Genomic DNA, 19,494 nt, shown 5'->3' with positions numbered 1-19,494 from the left:
ACTGTGTTCACCATTTATGTTGTGCAATTTAGATTGTACATTTCTGAAAACAATGCATTCTTTTATTTTTTCTTCGAAACATGTCAGCATGATTCTAGCGCATTTCATTCTGCCTGCGAACCGAGGGATTAGAAAGCCTGCAAGTCGCATGTGAATGCTGAGGTAACAGTTTTGGGTGCAGGGTACTGTGAAGATTAAAAAAAAAAAAATTGTAGAAACAGTGGAAAAGTATATTTTTTACGCGTGGAATAAATGATGTACTAGCCAGTTTATCTTAACCAGTATGGGCTGCACCCGTTTTGTGTGTGTGTGTGTGTGTGTGTGCGGATTCACAGGTGCACTGCGTGAATGCTTTCCACTGCTGGGAACTGCACGACTGACTGCCTCTGGTGTGCAGGGTGTTAGCGTCTCTGAACCTGCCAGCTGCCTTGGAAGACACGACCGGCAACAGCCTTCCCCCCAGCATTCGGGACAAGGCAGAGGCCGTCAGAGCCAAAGGTGGCATTCAGGCCATTCGGAAGCTGATCAGTGACCTCCCTGTGCTGCTCGAGAGGAATCGCGAAATTCTCAACGAGGTGAGCGTACCTGCCTGGAGGCCCCATTGCTGCTGCACTGTCCATTTATTTATTTATTTATTTATTTATTTATTTATTTATTTATTTATTTATTTTATTTATTTATTTACTTTTTTATTTATTTTAAAATAGTGCAGACTATTTTGGCGCTAGCAAGAGGGCCATACTTCCAGTATGCAAAGTAATGAAGAAAACACAAGTTTACATAAACACTGCAAGCAGGCTTGCGAAAAATAACACGTTAAACTATGCACTAATGTAAGAAAGTACAAAGATTGTCATGAGCTGCGACATTCAACTTAGTAGGAAAGAAAATACTTAAACAAAACTAGAACTTGCATCTCGTACAGTCAACGCTCGTTACAATGCACCGCAGTAACAAAATTTAGCAAACAGGGTCCGTTACACCCGAGGTTTGTTCTATTCAAAATTAGGGTCGTGGCATGTTGTTAAATAGTGAGACGTCGCATATACCACAGTGTAACCCATAAGCAAAAAAAAAAATTGAGCAATAACACCGAGATTAAAATAACTATAAGCAGGTCTATGGGGCACGACTGTGCAGCACGGCATCTTCTTGTCCCCTGCTTTCCTGATGCTGGTTGCTGATGACTGTTTCCCCGAACTAGAAGGTAGATGGCACGGCCGGCACAACAGCAAGGAGACAGCCAGCTAGTGCTGTCGTGCCGACTGCCGACTGCTGAGTGAGTCGCCGCCACTGATGGCCCAAACAATGTCTACAGTTTGTTCGTCACACAAAATAGTGGCCAGTAGTAAAAACCAATGTTTTAATTTTATCTCTTGAAACAAGCAACGACCACCGTCAGATGTATAGCACGAATGAGAGCCACGGCAAGAGGCAAGTTTAACTCTTAAGCCCACGTCTGGCTGCCGCTGCGCTGCATGCAAGATGGCTCGACCGCTTTGGGCACCTCGCAGTCTGGATGCCGCGAATAGCAGTATATCTTCTTTGTGTGAATTCATGCGATGAGAAATAAAATATTCTCAAAATGGTGCAATTTGGAATCGTTGATAGTCATTTTGGAAGTGCCGCATGCATTGCCTTTGCTTCGAAGTTAGGCCTAGCGGCACCCTCTTCCTGTTTACTGAGTCCAATGCTTCCTCTGCACTGTGCCGACAGCGGTGGGCAGCGGCGGTCCACTCTTGTGGTTGACACAAAAGCTTCATGCCGTTGTGAGAAGCTTGCCGCCAGTGTATTCATTCCTTGAAAAAAAGTGCATTTTCGCTAATTCCACAAGCATGTGGAAATTGTTGCATCGCCACAGCAAAGTATAGTGTAATTACACAAATTATTTTATTTGTTCAATTATAAAGTGGTCACAATTATAAGAGAAGCATTCTCAGTTGGGGGAGCCAGGAAGAAAACCTAAGTATGCTCACTAATAGGACAATATAGAGTAGCAAACAAATTACTTGCATTCGGTGAAGATTGCCCGAAATACTTAATTGCTAACACAACCAAAACGCGAAATTGTGACCATGAAATAGGGGGTAATGGAGTGTGGGTTATATGCGACTTTTGCCTTCACCTGCAGCTTCACGGAAGCATTGATATTGCCTCTAATTGTGGCTTTACGGCATTGCAGCACGCTCTGCCGTAAAGCCACAGTTCAAGGCAAAATTCACATATAGAACGGGAGGAGACTTTAAGGCTAAGGATTCTTGAAAAAAAAAACCTCGCCTTATATTCGAATAAATATGATGCATTGTATTTATACCATGTAGACAAAACTTCCCGCTAAAATTTGTCTGTTGTAGACGATAGTTCGTTATAGCTGTATCCATTAAAAGTGTAATTGGTTACACTGATAATGTAGGCAGATCAAACCAAGTGAGAAGAATAGTCTGTTATATCTGAAAGTATGTTGTAGGTGGGTCCATTGTAGCGGGTGTGGACTGTATAGTAAGCTCAGGTGTATCAAAGCTAATGTTCCTTTGTGCATCACTGAAATTTCTACCTTGAATGATCGAATCCGGAAAGGAGCTGTGTTCCTCATTAGTATGAGGAAAGAAGCTGCTCCTAACTGATTTGGTTTTAGCAGAGATAGGCTGAACAACATGTTCAGGTGTGTGCCCATGTCCTTATGTGATATGTGTGAATAATAGAGCCAGGCACAAATGTCTTCTGAAACTTCGTGCAGCTGAAGGGGGAAAAGTGTTTATTTAATGGTACTGCATTTGTGCTGAGCTCTAGACGTTTCCTCGGCACTGTCTTTGTTTCTGTATAGGGTGAGCGTCTGCTGAAGGAAGAAGAAGAGTCTGACCAACAGCTGCGGGCACAGTTTCGGGAGCGATGGACGCGCAGTCCCTCGGAGAAACTCAACGAGCCCCTGCGGAACAGCCTAGCCAAGTACAAGGAGATCATGCGTGTGGCTACCGAGGCAGACAAGACGGTCCAGGAGAAGTTCCAGAAGCAACAGCGGCACATCGAGCTCCTCAGCGCCTCAGATGTAAGTGGCCTGTTGGCAAGTGTCTTGGGGCATGCTTTCCTAAAAAAAAAATATGGGGCCAATGTTTAGGAAAATTGGAATGAGCCAGCCTCAAGGCACCTAACACTAATGATGGTAATTGGTGTGAGAGAGTCTGTGGAGATGGCCAATCACGAATGGTATTTACAACCAGTGTGGGCAAATATTCTTAAGGTGTGTTGTTAAAATGGTCCAAAAAATCACTAAGTATTTGCTGAAGTTTGCTACAAGGCCACTAAATTTCATTCTAAAACTGTCGAGTGACTTTTAAATAACATAGGCATTTTTGAATACTATAATACAAGCTAATGTGATGTAAGTTACGTTTTCATGTTTGTCTAGCATCTATACAGGTGGCTGATAAACAGTGAATTTATCAGCAGCGTCTAGAGGGCTTTTTTCTTGCTAATATATTTACACAACGGATGACGACAGCTTAAATTGTGCATTTATCTTCAAATTCTAAAGTTACAAATACGGCATGTATTAAAAGAACATCAGTGACTTCATTTTCCTAGAACAAAAAGGCGCTTGGTCTACATTATTCCTCAAATTTGCTAGTTCTTGACGTTTGTGATAGCAGAAATAAATTTTGCAGCATGGGATTGGTGGCATGGTAACATGGCAATGACAATTATGTGACCTTTATACAGCTCAAATACTGCACATTTGCTCTTGATCCACCTGAAAGCCACCATGAAGCATTGATTGGTCTAAACGCCATGAGAAATGGAAGCGATGCATTCAGACTCGGGTGTATGAGACGAAAGTCTGATACCTACACCTTCCTATTGAGTCTGTCGGTCTTATTCACCTGCTGTGTTCTAAATCTGACCATGAAGTTTTGTGAAGTAGACTAGGGTAAATTAACCTTCTGTTATACTTGCGAGCGCCCACTAATCTAATGTTTCCAGGGACACTGCAGAACCTGCAGCGTTTAGACTTGGAATTCAAATCAGTTTTGTATAGAATAAAAAAAAACACAATTTTATGAGTTTTGAAGTCTTTAATGACCACTGTGCATTAAATCGTAAGCACAATGTGGGGTTTACTAATGTGAAGGCAACTTTCTCTTTATTGTGGTAATGGAGCCTATGCTTCCTACAGCGAGTTTCGGCCACTTACATGTAGCTTCTGAATAATAAACTGCATTCCAGAAGGTCACTTCTGAAGAAAACTGCTAACTCTGAAGTGGCTCAAATGTCGCCGATTGTTTGGTCAGGTCTCTAAGTAGACAAGAAAGTCACGAAATCTAATAACAATATCACTAAAATGGCAAAACTTTTTACAATAGGATATTCGTGCCAGGTTTTCTTCTCGAAGCTCTTGGCCATCATTGGTCATCATTGGCCCTTGCACCATGAAATATGGCGTACCATCATCATCTCTTCTTCAAGCTATTTGTTTGCCTTGCAAGTTGCATTCCTCAAAACTTTGCAACTTATGAAATATTAATCCCTGGACCAGGACAAATGAAGACAAATTTTTCGTTAGAATGCAAAGCTTTCTTTCTGAGGAACCAGTATAAGTTTCTTTTGTAGCTTATCCAGGCCCATGCCAACTCTCATTAACACAAGTCTGCTTATGATCCAGTGTACATGTTGGAATCTACCGTATGTGAGCAGAGCTTTCGTGAAGTACTCAATGCTGTAAAACATTTACTCTTTTGCACTGCGTTTTGTGGCACAGTGATTACATGCCTGCCTGGCAAGACAGATGTCGAAACAGCCACAATGTGAGCCTCGTAACTGCGGATTAAACTGTCTTTGGGATTGGCCCACTTTACTTGGCGAGAAACTGACCAAGCAGATGTGCCCAGCTTCGAGAAGGCACAGAAAGCTTTGCTTTGATAAAGAAAATGTGTGCCTGAAGGCATATATTTCTTGCAGTGAGGACATTTAGGTGCAGTTTGTTGTTTCACTGCGCAGTTCTGTAGAGTAGTGGTTCTCAGCCATGGATGTGTCGGGGACCTCTTGTGGAGCGGTGGAAGTGATGGGGGACCCCTTGCAGTGATGAGTGAAAGGGGGGGGGGGAGGGTTAAAGGACCACAGCATGTGGTGTGAAACAGGTGCCTTTTATTGCTACCTGGCAAAGAATGACCAAACAAAAGTACCACATCAATTCAGTCTGAACAGCTTGTCAATACGGGGTGCAGTCACGCTTAAGAAGAGTTTCATATCTGCAGCCACATTCAACCTGTTACTGCAATTGTGTTTCAAGTGTGCAAGTCTTGAAAAAGCTTGCTCACATGCATATGTCGTAGAAAACTGCGACAAAAGCTTTACGGCCATCTCGTGGAGAAGGGGCAACATTTCTGCCGTCCCCAACCAGAATGCCTCAAGGCTTGTAGTGGCCATGCCCACGAGGGGAAAAAAAAATTTTTGCGGGCCTGGCTGTCACAGACCACCAAAAATGGCTTCACAGACTACCTGGGGACTGTGCCACTGTTGTAGAGAACAGAGCTGGTCACTGGCACATCTGTAGCTGCAGTAAAGATTAGCTGATTCGTTATGAGTGCTGTGCTTTGTGTGAGCTGTTCAGCAAGACAACACCTGCAGCCACAATCTGCAAAGTCTGCGAGAGTTCTGAAAGAAATGTTCACTATAATATAGACCGTTCGCCAACAAGTTCGCAAGTGTGATTAACAGTCCTTTTTCTGCATGCAGGCTGACCTACAGAATGGCATTCCTTCAGGAAACCCAACAGCGTCAAACTCCCCCTGTGTTCAGCGTCTGAGGCAGCTCATGGAGGAAGTGGAGACCATCAAGGCAGAACGTGAAGCTATCGAGTCGGAGCTCAAGAGCTCTTCTCTTGACATGAGTGAGATATTTCTTTTTCTTTTACATGAAAATTCCTTTTTTTTTTTCTGTTCCAAGTTACAGTGTCCCTTGACATCTTTGAGTCCTGGCTAATGGCTCATGAGTCTTTAAAATTTACTTTGTTTACTAGCATAGTCAAAACTTTTTGTCTAAATTGAATGAAATCCTCATAATTTGAATTGATAAATAAGTTGAACTGATCGGTTGGCTCCACAGAATCGCATGTACTTGAATAGGGCAAAACTCTCACGAAATTGCATCCCTAGAAAGTCGCGACACACCTGATCCAGAGGTCGAATTTCAACTCGCCACTAGCCATCATATTATCCATACCACGGAAATCAAGCCTTATGGCTTTGCGGGATACATTATACACAAAGCACGTGTACTTCTCCATGGAATCCAGGTAAAGTGCCACGTGAGCACCGATTTAGCATACTCTAATCGCGTGCCGCGCTTCAGTGGATGAGCAAATTAATGATGCAGTGTAGAATTCGGCTTTTAAGGCGTTTCGCATCGCAACCGAATGACCAGTGCTAAATGCTATGGCCTCATCTGATAGGCACATAGTCGAAGGGGCACACCGTTGCAATTATGCTTCTTTTCGAAATCCCAGCTCGGCTTAGCCACACTCGCTAAGTGATCCATAATTTTCGAGACAGCACTGCCAAAAATGGATGGTATAGGCTTGAGTGAAACAGTACAGTTACAGACCGATAATTCAGGCAGCTTTGGGAAAATTTAACATACCCTACAGTGCGCCGCTCGATAAATCTGACTCCATCCCACTCTGCCCGTACGACCATGTGCCAGTTCGACCACTAAGTAGTCTGAACAGGATCGGTCTGGACAGGATCGACACAAGGTACGCGCTCCCTGCATGGGCAAAGGCACCGTGCGTGAGCTCAAGTCCTAGTCACAAAGGTGTCGGTGGATGAGAGGAAGCATTTGCATACCTGGTGTAGTCCTAAGGGAGAAGAGACGCTACTGCCACCAGAGTAACCGCCAGTGGCCACTGAGACATCATAGCCCCGCCCTCACCGCAAACCATCGTGAGTGGAGCGCCACCTCTGACAACTGGTTTGGAGCGAGAAAAGGATGAGGCATAAGGATGGCAGCACAGGTGAATGCGCCCACAAAATGGCGCCAGCGAATTCATCCTTAAGCCCCACAGCAGACACAGTCAGTATCCGTAACGTCACGGCAAGCTGGTGCGGGAACTTCAAGGCGATGCTTGCTACCCATCTTATCTACCTTATCAAGCCGATTTTCGTGTAAAGAGTGGCTTTTTGGTGTTGTGCAAGGATAATTTACTAATAGAGCTGAAACAGTTTTTCTTTAGTGTTCCTTTAATAAAAACACAATATCCAAAGTGCTGTGAAAAATACATGCTGTGCAACACTAATTACAATCATCATGAATCATAGCTGAATTGAAATGTTAGCATTGAGTGTGCTCTATTGAAGAGAGCGGTGATAAGCGAGGGAACTGCTGGACAATGACTGTTGCGAAGAAGCCCGATTCTTGATCTAAAAAATTGAGGCATTAGAAGTAATCACGTAAATGTGCCACATATGTGCCTTCTTCTGTAACACTGGATGTTCTCTCATAACTTGTGGACAAGCACTAAGCTTCCTCAGATGACCTTAGCTGCCCTTCAAACGATGCTTCACACGTGGCACAAACGTTCCATGACTCTCCAGATTTAAGATTCTTTTGAGAGATGGCAGATCACACCTAACCTCACAATGAAATGGCCTGGATGGCACCTGCTCCTTACCGTCGGCGACACCTATGCGCGGAGCAATGGTCTAGTCATGGGATACATGGTCCTTCAGTCTGTCGCACAGAATAGCCTTATGATAACCCAACTGCCATAAAGTTGGCGTAGCCCTTCTGTATTTTGGCGAAAAAAACTGGAAAAGCAAAACTTTCTATGCAAGAAATAAAAGATTCCCACAACACACAGGTCCACTATTAAAGGGGTTGACACCAAATTTTGAGGCTATAAAAAGCGTGTTGTAGGCTGCTTCCGTATGCAAGGACACCCAGAACGAGGTATTGGACGCTGCAAACATTTCAAAATAATTTTAATTGAGCTCCAAAGAGTCATTAAAAACTCCTTCTCGTAGTCGAGACCCATCGCTAGCGCGGCAGTTACTATGTCACAGAGGAGGAACGAAAATATTGACGTCATAGCACACCAGCACAAAAACGTGACGTATGATGAGTAGCGATGAAATGCCGATTACGGAGCCTGCTGAGCCGAGCAACCGAGCATAGCCTCCACTACGACCGAGCTACAGGCATATAGAAATCCTTTCTTAATGCAAAGAAGGGGTAAGGCGTGCAGACACGGACACAAGAGGAGAGAAGTGGACAACACGAACGCCGCATGCCGGCCCGCGAACGGCAAACTGCGTGCGGCGAGTTGCCCTGCGGACGGGCCTTACACGTTTGAGTGTAACACTAGCCGGCCGACTCCGAAAGGGACCAGGATATGCGGCGTTCATGTTGTCTGCTTCTCTCCTCGCATAGTCGCATAGTTCGGCAGCTCGGAGCGGACTCTCCTTCGCTTGGCCTTTCCACGTTACCGGCCCGTCCACGTTACCGGCACGGAAACTCGCCGCACGCCGTTTGCAGTTCGCGGGCCCCCGTGTGACGGCGGTTTTGCTCGCGAACGGCGAGATTTCCTTGCCGTAGAGAGGACGGGCCCGGGACCCATTTGTGCGGCAGCCGTACGGCGAAGCGGCCAATCAGCGACCGAGGAGTGGTCGCTCTGGCATCGACGGCAGCTTCACCGCCTCTGATCGTTCGGCGCCGCCGATATCGTCGCTAGGCCTTTTCCGGTTCACTTCAAAGCTAAAGCTTACGGCGCTTCGGAATGAATCACCGACTCTCACAAGCCGCAATATTTTCTTACCGTTGTTGTCGCTCTTCGCAATAACTATAATAATCACGACATGCACTTCGAATCGCCAGTGGTTGACCCCTGCTGGCAGAGCACGCGTATGCGCGAGCAGACGACGCAGCATAGTTTTACGTCACTATTTTTTGTGGGCCACGTGACCAAGCCATGTTGCGTTTCCTCTGTGACGTCATAGCATCCCCCGGAGCCCAGAAACCGAAACCGAAATCACTCGGTATAATAATGCTATTATTAAATTATTTATCGGATATATATGAATCCCGCTGTGTGTATCGTGCTCCCTGAAGCATGACGCAACGTTTGAATCAACAAACGCATGAACGAAAATTTTGATGTCCCCACCCCTTTAAACAGAACCTCTTTGCTATTCAGTACAACAGAACATCGCTAATGCATTAGTTTCAGAGGAAAAAAGAAACACTTGGTTCTCTTGAACAGAAATTCTATTGATAAAAAAAAAAAAACTTTTCCAGATCTGCTTAATCCGGAAGTGAGCTGTAATCAGTGCTGGCATATTAATTTGAGGTTCCTTTTGTAAGAGTTGGGGTCGGGCATCTCTAGAGCCCCTAACTTTATGCAGTGGAAAATTTGAAATTCTGCAAATCAAAATAGAGAAATCTGCAAAATTCCGCGGAAACATTGAACAGACATAAGGTACATGTAACAGTTTATTTGTTAAGAACTTTCAGACTCCAATCATGCTTGCATATTTAAAGCTGAAGGAAGCTGTTGTGGCTGAACATCAGATGATGCTTTGTACTCTCTTCACTAAGAGAATGGCGCTTGTGGGACAGAATGTCACCATAGCGACCGAATGATCTTTCTGCGTCAACAGAGTTGATCGGCATTTACAGGTATTTAAGGGCAATAGAAGAAAGCGTTGGAGTGAGCTGTTCCGTCCCTAGCCAGAACATCAAAATCTACACCTGGATTTTCTTGTTTAGAAAGAAACAGCGCTAAGTCCCTGTCACTAGACTTGAGTTCTTGGGCAGACTTAAGGTACACTCTCCATTCAGCAGCTAGCGCTGGTGACTCTTTCCCAAGCCCAGGAACACCTAGAAACTCTGACCTCTTCTCTGAGAGACTCCCGACTTGCAGAGGATCCAAGCACCTCACACTCTTGAAGAACTTCCAAGTGTCAGATTTCTCCAAATATACTAGTGCTTTGCTAGCTGCTCTACTCATTGCAGCCTTCATTTTGTTTGCAATCCAATGGGCCTTGTCATGTGCAATGTTTTCTTTCTTCAGTTGTGTTTTAAAATCTTCCTGTGCAGCTGCTTCCAAATATCCCAATAGTACAAACAAAGCATTGTACATTTTATGACAGGCTACACGCTGACCCTCAGCTGCTTTCAGCAGGCTGGCAACTTTTTTAACAAATACTGCAATGCACCGCATGCTGTACTTAAGCTCAGTTGAGGGCTCATTCAAAAGTTCCAGAAGAAAATCAACACATGCAGTTTCTCCGTACCTTTCGTGAACTTGCCTTAGCAAAGAAGGATAGTACTCAAAGTATGCAGAATGTTGCTCAACAGCTTCAGTCCACGAATTCCACCTACTTTTGACAGGTGCTGGAGGTGTCTTGGCACACTGAATCCTGCACTTTTCTAGATGAGATTTATAGAAAGCTCTCTTTCTACTCGACGGCTGAAATGCCTTCTTCATACAGGCAGCAAATTCATCCACTAAGGGAAAGGATACCTGCAATGTACTGCCTAGAATGTTTACTGTGCGGGCTACACATGTAATGTGAACAGCACCTTCGCACAGTGGCTTTATGCACTCATTAAATGATTTCACCATATAAGCAGCGTTATCGCTTACAAAGCCTGTTACGTTCTCGAATTCAATTCCATACCTCGTCAGTGTTCTTGTTACAATGCAGCCTATCACAGACGAGTTCACTTCATCCACGAATTTAAGTTCCACAAGTACTACAGGTTGTAGCGAAGCACTCGCGCTTGTGGCTGACTGGACGAACAACACGTTCACAACCGATTTTGATTGGTCATCGGTGGTTTCATCAGTAATTACCAACACTGTGGTACCTTGAAAGATAGCTTTCAAAGCTGTTTCGTGCTTCTCAAACAATTCTGGAAGTCGGCGGCGGATCGCATCAGTACCAGGCACCGAACCGCCGTTCCGAATGTGTGTCTGCAGAAACGTTCTCAGTTTCGGATTGTCCACCTTCTCTAGGGGAATATTCCAGGAATTTGAGCACAATGGTCGTGCCTCGCCTCGCCAGCGGTGATTGCGAATTCCAGCGTTTGCAGTCGGCTTTGTTTTCTCAGCGTTCCTGAGCCCCCAGCGCCGTCTTCTAATGATTCCTCGCCACTTTTTCGCTCGGAAGAGTCTCTTGCTCCTGCATTCTTACGATGACGGTTGCTCTCGATGTGCTCGTCAATAGTTGACTTGCACTGATGGTCAACTATTCTCAACTGCTCTCGCACAAACTCGGCAAAAAAGGACTCCTGCATCTTCGTAAAAGCTGGCGTTCTTGTATTCTCGAGCACATTCTTTGGCTGTCTTCTTGCTAAAATGAGATCCTGTGGGAGCCATCTTGATTACCAACTCGAAACACAAAGCAAACAGTAAAATGATGCACTTTCTGTTGAAGCAAACGTTGGATGGATTAATGACTACGGCTACGGCTGAGCCCTTTGATTCAAGTGGCGGCTGCGCCACGTTGCCAATTTTTTTATAAGGCGAGAATATTTTAATATGAAATTTAATTTCTTCAGTAAAAGGTGCCAAGGCAATAGAAACCCTCTTACTATTAATTACTAAGAAACTACTTTTCCGTCACTTTTATCAACTTTCACTTGATCTGTCATTAAGATGTGTAGCGCCATCTTGTGAAAACTGCGAGAAACATCGTTTCGCTGCTACTTCAAAAATGTTTAAAAATTGCATTTCCACGAAAAAAACATCAATTCCATGATTTTTTGTGGAATCACGGAAAGCTAAGGCCTCTAGGCATGTCAAAAGGGGTAGCTGGCCCATGCTGTCGTTTGCCTCATCCATGCTCAGGCCAATTGTTGAAGAGAGGAATAGGTTCTCATTGAGAACAAAGGGTAATGGGTTCTTTTACAATATTGAAAATGTCCAGCGCCTTGAACAGGCTCCAAGCAGCACGCAATAGCCGTTCTAAGCCTAATTTCAGCGTGTTCAGAAGTAGAAATACGATGAGGGCTGTGTCAAACGGATGCGTAGGAGCGAGTGTTGATTTTCTGATGAACAGGAGTAGCACAGCCAAGTTTGCCTGTGATAGCATCAAGCGCCTTTGAATTTCTCCAGCAATGCTTGAATATTAGACTTCTCGGAGGACGTTGGGTTTCGGTCGAAATGGAACATATTCCACTCGACTGAGTCATTGCCTCTCTTTAGAAGTACAGTGTTGCACAGCTGCGAGGATGGAGCAGGACTGAAGGGCTTCCCCTGATGCCAACACAGTTCCGGAGGGTAGTCGCAGCGGGCTGTCTGATAGGTTGAACACTAGGACATCAAATGCAGAAGAGGAGCGCAGTAAAGAGCATGGGATGACAAATAGATTGTCCGGTCACGAGCAGATAGTGCAGTCAACAAAGACATCTGCATCTAAGCATGCGCATATGTCGCAGTGAACAGGTACCCATGCAGCAGAGGACAACTGTATAGTTGCCATAGATGTTGCCAGCTCAGGAAAAGAAAGTGGTGATGATAGGCAAACATGTTCCTTTCTTTTTTTAGGCCTTTGGTAGAAGCACGGTTGTTAGAACACATATTCGTGCTGAGAGGGCGCATACTCTCGTACGAAAGGAAGATAAATGCTTGCACAACAACGAAAGTACATTGCTCAGAAAGGAGCAAGCTCCTGCAGCCGCTTGGCTGGCCAACTTAAAGATTGAGTGCCTACACAAGGACAGCACTTTATTTGTGACTGTGTTGGTTGCCTGGTTAGGTGTCGGATCCTGAGGGAGTAATCCAATTGTGCATCTGGCGTGGTTAAAAGTCCATGCATGCACCCAGTCTTGAGCATCAGCTGAAGCCCAAAATTAAGGGAACGCAGAGGTTTTGCATCACAATCACAGTCACAAGCAGTCACGGTCGAGTTTTCTCCAAGGGATGCTAGATAAGTTCCTTCAGCTAGGAGGAGGCTGGCTGGTGCAACCATAGCCGTGTTCAGATGGCAATGAATGGGGAGCAAATTTGGTGTCATGAAATTAAAGACTGCACTGGTGTCAATTAGGGCTTCAATGTTTTTTGGTGGCTCACCTAGGTGAACTTTCAACGTGGGCATACCTGTAAACGGACCCAGTGACAAGAGAGGGACTTGACAACATACGCGAAGTCCTACCCTCGGTAGCCTGTGGTGAAATTTTCCGACGAAATGGTATGATGCACACAGTCTCGACTGTAATGGCAGATTTCGCATTGATAGCAGCGCATGGCTGGAGTGCACTGATGGTATGTGTCGGAGCGACTGGCTTGGCCTGCTGACACTTGTTAACTTGGAAAAGGGTGGGTGCGTGGCCCTGCAGTTCAGCGTTCCACTATGTGAGACTCCAAGGCAAGAGTTAAGGCAGCGTGAACTGTAGACAAGCGGGTGAAGTGGACGAAGTTGTTGAACGCTGAGGTCAATGATGTCATCGATGAAAGCTCTTTGGTAGCAATGAAGCTGGCGGTAGAGTTCGGACAACCAGCCAGGGCCTTCCACGACAGGTGCTCGACATGAACAGTAAGCTCTTACAGGCTGTAGAGATCCTCTTGCATGTGCTGTAACTCTGTAAGATGTAAGTGCTCGAGATGGGCATCACCATGGCAGGACTCGAATGGCGAGACGAGACTTGTTGTAGCTGGAACATCTGGATGCCGGCAGGAGCTCCAGAAATTCAGTGGCAGCAGAATGGAGCTGAGCCACGAGAATTTTAGCTTTGTGGTGAATTGACCAGAAGTGGAGAGCTGCGACAGACTCAAACTGCATACGAAAAGTAGACCATGACATGGTACCATCAAATGTAGGTGGAATTGGGAAAGGGAGACTGAGGTGCCGAGACAGGTGGTGTTTGACCAATGGAAGCAGGCGACACGAGGCTTGAAACACGTGGGGTGAAGTCGGCGACGCGACTCTCTGCGAAAGACATCATCATCATCAGCCTGGCTACACCCACTGCAGGGCAAGGACCTCTCCCATACTTCTCCAACCACCCCAGTCATGTGCTAATTGTGGCCACGCTGTCCCTGCAAACTTCTTGAATTTTATCCATCCACCTAACTTTCTGCCACCCCCTGCTATGCTTCCCTTCTCTTGGAATCCAGTCCATAACCCTCAATGACCATCGTTTATCTTCCCTCAGACATACGCTGAACGAAAGTTCTCAACGCAAGCAGTAGCTGGTCAAAGCGTGCTTCAATAGAGCCACTAGGCCGGGCACAGGCTTACAGCGAGTGGAATCCGAATAGGCAGGGTGAATTTTTGATGGTATTGTACCAGATTCTGAAGCCTGAGATGGCGGCAATGGTTGGGTAGTGGTGGCATCGCTCGCGGAAAGGGCACGGTCCAGTTGAGTGTCCGATGATTGTGATGGCATAGATTGCGGAACCGATGCGGGTGAAGGCATCATACTGGTAAACATCTCGCTGCAGATTAATATGACCACTGCCACCAAAATGTAACGGCAGTCCGGCACCTTGAACAAGTTCCAAGTGATCCACGACACACCTGAGTCTAAGCCATTCTGAAAACCAACTATTCCCTTGACCCACTGTCACTCTATCCTTCTGCTAGCCCCTCTCTCCATTTCTTTCACTTGCAGCATTCTTCGTTATGTTGCAATATCTACATGAGAAATACAGATTGTTACGTCTCAACAGTCTAGCAAGACTGACTTGAAGCACTCATGAGGAGCTGAAAAATTCCACTTAAATTTCCTCTGTCCTCTCTAGATCTCTATGCCAGGGCAATCTGCCATCACACCTCCCTTCATCCTGAGCATCCAAAGTGCCAGTCTCCACCTTGAGGGCGGGGGTTTGCACAGTCACTCCGTCACTTTTGGTCAATGAAAAAAAAAATTATGGGGTTTTACATGCCAAAACCACTTTCTGATTATGAGGCACGCCGTAGTGGGCACGGACCCAGCGAGCCGGCAACGGCGAGCGGAGACCCGCGCCGAGTAACCGCACCTTCGAGGATGACGTAGGCCCTCGTAGGGGCGCGCGAGCGCCCAACTGCAGGCATAAATAAAGTTTCTCCAATCCAATCCAATCCAATCCGTAGTGGGGGACTCCGGAAATTTCGACCACCTGGGGTTCTTTAACGTGGACATAAGTCTAAGTACACGGGTGTTTTCGCACTTCGCCCCCATCTAAATGCGGCCGCCGTGGCCGGGATTCGATCCCGCAAGTTCGGGCTCAGCAGCCCAACACCATAGCCACTGAGCAACCACGGCGGGTTCTTTTGGTCAATGAACACAATCGGGGAAATATTCCCAGGTGCACCCAGTTCACTGCTCTAGAGAAAGGAGAGGGCACTCGTAGACAGGAGGGGTCACTGTTGACTGAATTAATGCGTCTTGGCTACTGGAATGGTCCAGCAATTAGTTGATTCGTCTGTCGATCAGCCTTGGTGGCTAGCAATGGCTGTAAGGAAGCAGTGTAGAATGCCATTTTCCTGGAGTTTCTTGCTCCCAGCATCGGTGTCGGGGCTGTAGTCGTCAAACGAGTCTCGCCTTGGTGTTGCCGCTGGTCTGTGCGATTGGATGTATTGTTCGCTTCACAAAACTGATTCATTGTGGCAAAGCAGAAGAGGCTCAAAGTTCGCTGCCCCCACTGGCTGATCATAACAGCCTTAATAAAGGTAGACTACACTGTACACCTTGATTTTTATCTACCTAAGTTCCCGATAGCTTGCTACATTCTTGTTATGTAATGCTAGGACATTCCCGAGCATATGCAGCACCGTATTTTCTTGCCCAAAATTTCTAAGTATTAAATTTTGTGAAAAAAAATTTCTTATATTCAATTCAAAATCTATTATTTGGTATTCACACACCTGTAAAGAAAGGCATTGCAGCAGAATCTTGGTGTCAGTGTTAACAGCAGTAGCTGTTCATCCACTCATCTTCTGTAACCACATTTTTATGACATATCCCTATGACTTACCTTGTTGCTATAGTAAACTTATGCACATCTCATTGCCAGTAGAGAAGCAACTTCAGTCGTTAAAGGTGGCACGGAGGTTCTGCTTTTGTTGTCTTAATATGGTAGATATCCGTTAACTTGACTCTGCTTAATCAAATTTTTCTGTTAATTCAATTTCTAATGAAGTTTCCAGCTGGTACCTATATATTGTCCAAAAGCATTGTCATTCTTTTTTTATTTTTGCTTAGCCCTCTTTTTTTTTGTTTTTTTGATCCCCCCAATCTTTATTTTTTAGGCATATATTACTGTTTTGAGCATCTTTTTTTTTCTTGTTAAGATCTCCTTATGCTTGGTATGTTCGGCAGTTCTTTTTTTCTCCTTGTACTGTGCGCTAGTTATTGTTCATTTCCTTTATTCTGTTGATGTAAACCTTTCTTTTTCTTAGTTCTATAAAAATTTACTGCTGTTTCTTTTTTCCACTTTATTGAATGTACTCACTACCCTCTGTAATGCCCTCAGGCCCTGATGGTAATTAAATAAATAAATTAATGAATATATGTCATTCCTGTGGGCACAAACTATAGTCATTTCAATCCTAAAGTTGGCCTCCGCCGGATAATTAACTTGACTAGTCAGCACATATGCTGCTATGAGCGGCGAGCAGGGGCAGCGACCTTCTAGGCTCCGCTGCACCACCGCGGCGAATCGCTTCGTGAAGCTAACAATGCGTTCATTTGGACAGCTTCTGCCGACAACAAGGCGAGACACGTTTGGTGGATTGAGTGTTGATTGGTGGTTCACTGTCGCCGTCATTGATGATGGGAGCAAGAAACTCCTGGTGAAGGGCGTTCGACACCGCTTACTCACGGCCTCTCGAAGAGGCCACTAATCGATGACAGAGTCATTGTGAAGGACTTGGGAAGGGATGTCAGTGGTGGGTTCACAGTTCGCCATGTGGCTGCCTCATATTGTGCCACGTTGGAGACAAGTGTGCCATGTTGGAGACAAGTGGGGCTTCGGCGTTTGTGATTGGCCAGTGAATTCCATCAACGATGGAAAGAGGGAAATAAAGGGCATAAAAAGCAAATCCGGACAGCTGTGAGAGTAGAGGCTCTAACATGCAAAGACTCTAGAATGTAGTGTGCTCCGAAAGTTGGAGTCGTGCGTGTAAAACTCAACCATGTACCTTTGAATATAAACCTTTTTCTGTTCTCTTAACCGTCACTCGGAAGCCTTCTTTCTCCTGGCACCTTGCGCGGTACCATCCATGGAACCTTCTTGGCCACGCGGACCCCCGACTTTCACAGCACCGCTTAGCCTACGTGTGACGCCTCAGTTGCTTAGAGTGACCCTCTATGTGAAGCCAGACTCTGAGGCCAGGACCCCCCGCTCCTACAATGTGTCTGACCCCACCGGTGACCCCAATGGCGACATTGATAGTGGCAGCATCGTTTTGGTGGTGCATATGGGACAGTGAAAACGTCGAACAACCATTATCTCTCCCTAAAGATGTCTGTTTTTGACCTGCCCAAGAAAGATTTTCTAGCGAGAATGGTAGCTTGCAATGAATAATTACAGTATATTTGCGCTATTCTAATGCCCACATTTTTTTCTGAAGAAAGCGTGTCTGAAAATTGTCTGCGTGCTACAATCAAATAGGAAACTAATACAAGGGTGAATCAGAAAGACTTTTATCCTATTTTTTAAAGCCAAATTATGGTTGTAAATGCGAAGTCAACATATCCATTCCTAGCGGTGGACCTTTCTTGGGCCCACTTGGCCTTATCTTCCTTATCTGCCGGCATGGCACTGCTGTCAGTTGTTGAAGATTGAAGATTGTTGTTGAAGCTTCACATGCCCATAGCGTATGGGATTGCTGAGGACCGATGCTGCTGGATTTCATGCCACAAGGTGCAACCATCAATGCCGACAGTTATTGTTCCACGCTGTCACGTCTGCTGGCTGCCATAAGGCAAAAACGCCGAGGCATTTTCAATCTTGGCAACACGGTTATCCTCCAAGATAGTGCGAGGCCACATGTGGCAATTGGAACCGCTGAAAAGCTCCAGTCATTTCACTGGGAGAGTCTGGACCACCCACCATACAGTCCGGATCTCGTCCCTATTGATTTCCAGGTTTTCGGTCTGCTGACGAAGTTCCTGACAGGATAGCAATTCACGTGCAACGATGAAGCCAAGACAGCAGTCTGATGGTGGTTCCACAGTCACTGGACGAATCCTACCACAAAGGCATCTCAAATTTAGTACTGCGATGGGACAAATGTCTGCATCATCATCAGCATCAAAGCATCATCACCATTGCCATCACAAGATGGTGACAGAACAAGTCGTGTAGTGTGACGGTGAACAATGGACTGCTTTCACTTTTTGTTTATGAAAGCAAAATATTTTACGTGCTAAGCTAGTGGCAACAAGTCACTTGATGTGTTTTCGTGTTCTAGAGAGTTGCACGTGTTGCAGGACAAACCAGCAAAGCGTTTATTCTAAGCAAAGGCCACCATCTCATTTGTGATTGTTGTGGAGTTGTTTGATCAATGCAGAGTATCAAATGTGCTATGGACCGTATGGAGGACATATGTTAGTTTATAGACAGCAATTAAGTGCTGTCTGAGAGTGGTGACAATGAACATTAAAGACAAACACTGAACCAGTTTAAAATGATAAAGCATTCTTGAAGAACTCAAGAAGTAATAGGTTGATTTTTAAAAGAAGATGACAGTCTTAAGTTTCAATTATGAATTTTGTGCCGATACCTTCGGACTGGTACATCAGTGGGGCATTACAGATTGCAAAGTATGTTTGTGTGAAGTGCCACATTCTTTTAATAAAGTGAGTACATTGCTGGCTACTCTCCTACATTGACAGTCATCATCGATGGTTCCTGCATAATTTCTTTTTGTCCACTCTTGTATGTGAGGGAGCAATCCCCTGCTGTGCATGACCCTGTCATCTGGTATCACTCCCGCAGAGCCAAAGTTCCTGGCTGCCCTGACTGAGGACGGCTCAATCAACGAGCAGGCTCTTTCTGTGGAGATGCTGGGAGAAGCATATGGTCCTCTCACGAAACAGGTTTCGGAGAGTATTGCGAAAGAGCAGCAAGTTGTACAACGCATCCAGGTGAGCCACAGTCTTTAAGAATACACAAACAGCTGCAGCATTTTCGAGCAATCACTTTCAGGGGTACAATCGCTTCTGGGAGATTTTGTATGACTAGGGGTAGGCGCATTGAAATATATTGCCGACAGCGTTCCTGACACTGCAAAGACAGCAAGCTTGGCACAATGCAAGGGAAACTGTGGGCCACATACACGGACACCCCCATGCCCGAGTCGCACAAAGTCTTTCAAAAGTGGTCATACCTCCAGAAGTGATCGTCCTAGAATACCGCCCCAGGTTACCTGAGAGTTCAGACTCGGCAAGGAGACCACGACTGGGCTAAAGTTCTTTTTTTAACTAATAACATTTTATTTTCTCCTTCAGGAGAATGAGAACTGAACAATTTCTCAGAATTCTGGTTGTGTAAATTTTTATCCTGGTTTTACA

General features: G+C 45.4%; 1 protein-coding gene and 1 pseudogene across 2 annotated transcripts in view; one reads left to right on the top strand and one right to left on the bottom strand.

Moving 5' to 3' along the window:
- Positions 1-19,494, top strand: part of ALiX (programmed cell death 6-interacting protein-like protein AliX) — a 51,969-nt gene that overhangs the window by 23,372 nt on the left and 9,103 nt on the right. For both annotated transcript variants that reach the window (XM_075693539.1, XM_075693538.1), the window contains exons 9-12: positions 398-575; positions 2,825-3,046; positions 5,731-5,884; positions 18,920-19,068. In XM_075693539.1, the coding sequence (XP_075549654.1) occupies positions 398-575; positions 2,825-3,046; positions 5,731-5,884; positions 18,920-19,068 (703 nt within the window). The remainder of the gene's footprint in view (positions 1-397; positions 576-2,824; positions 3,047-5,730; positions 5,885-18,919; positions 19,069-19,494) is intronic.
- On the bottom strand, positions 9,523-11,371 carry LOC142583185 (uncharacterized; annotated as a pseudogene).

Source organism: Dermacentor variabilis, chromosome 5 (genome assembly GCF_050947875.1).
Source record: "Dermacentor variabilis isolate Ectoservices chromosome 5, ASM5094787v1, whole genome shotgun sequence".
Lineage (NCBI taxonomy): Eukaryota > Metazoa > Arthropoda > Arachnida > Ixodida > Ixodidae > Dermacentor > Dermacentor variabilis.
The sequence above is the reverse complement of the archived record's forward strand: the minus strand, read 5'-3'. Positions and strand labels throughout refer to the sequence as shown.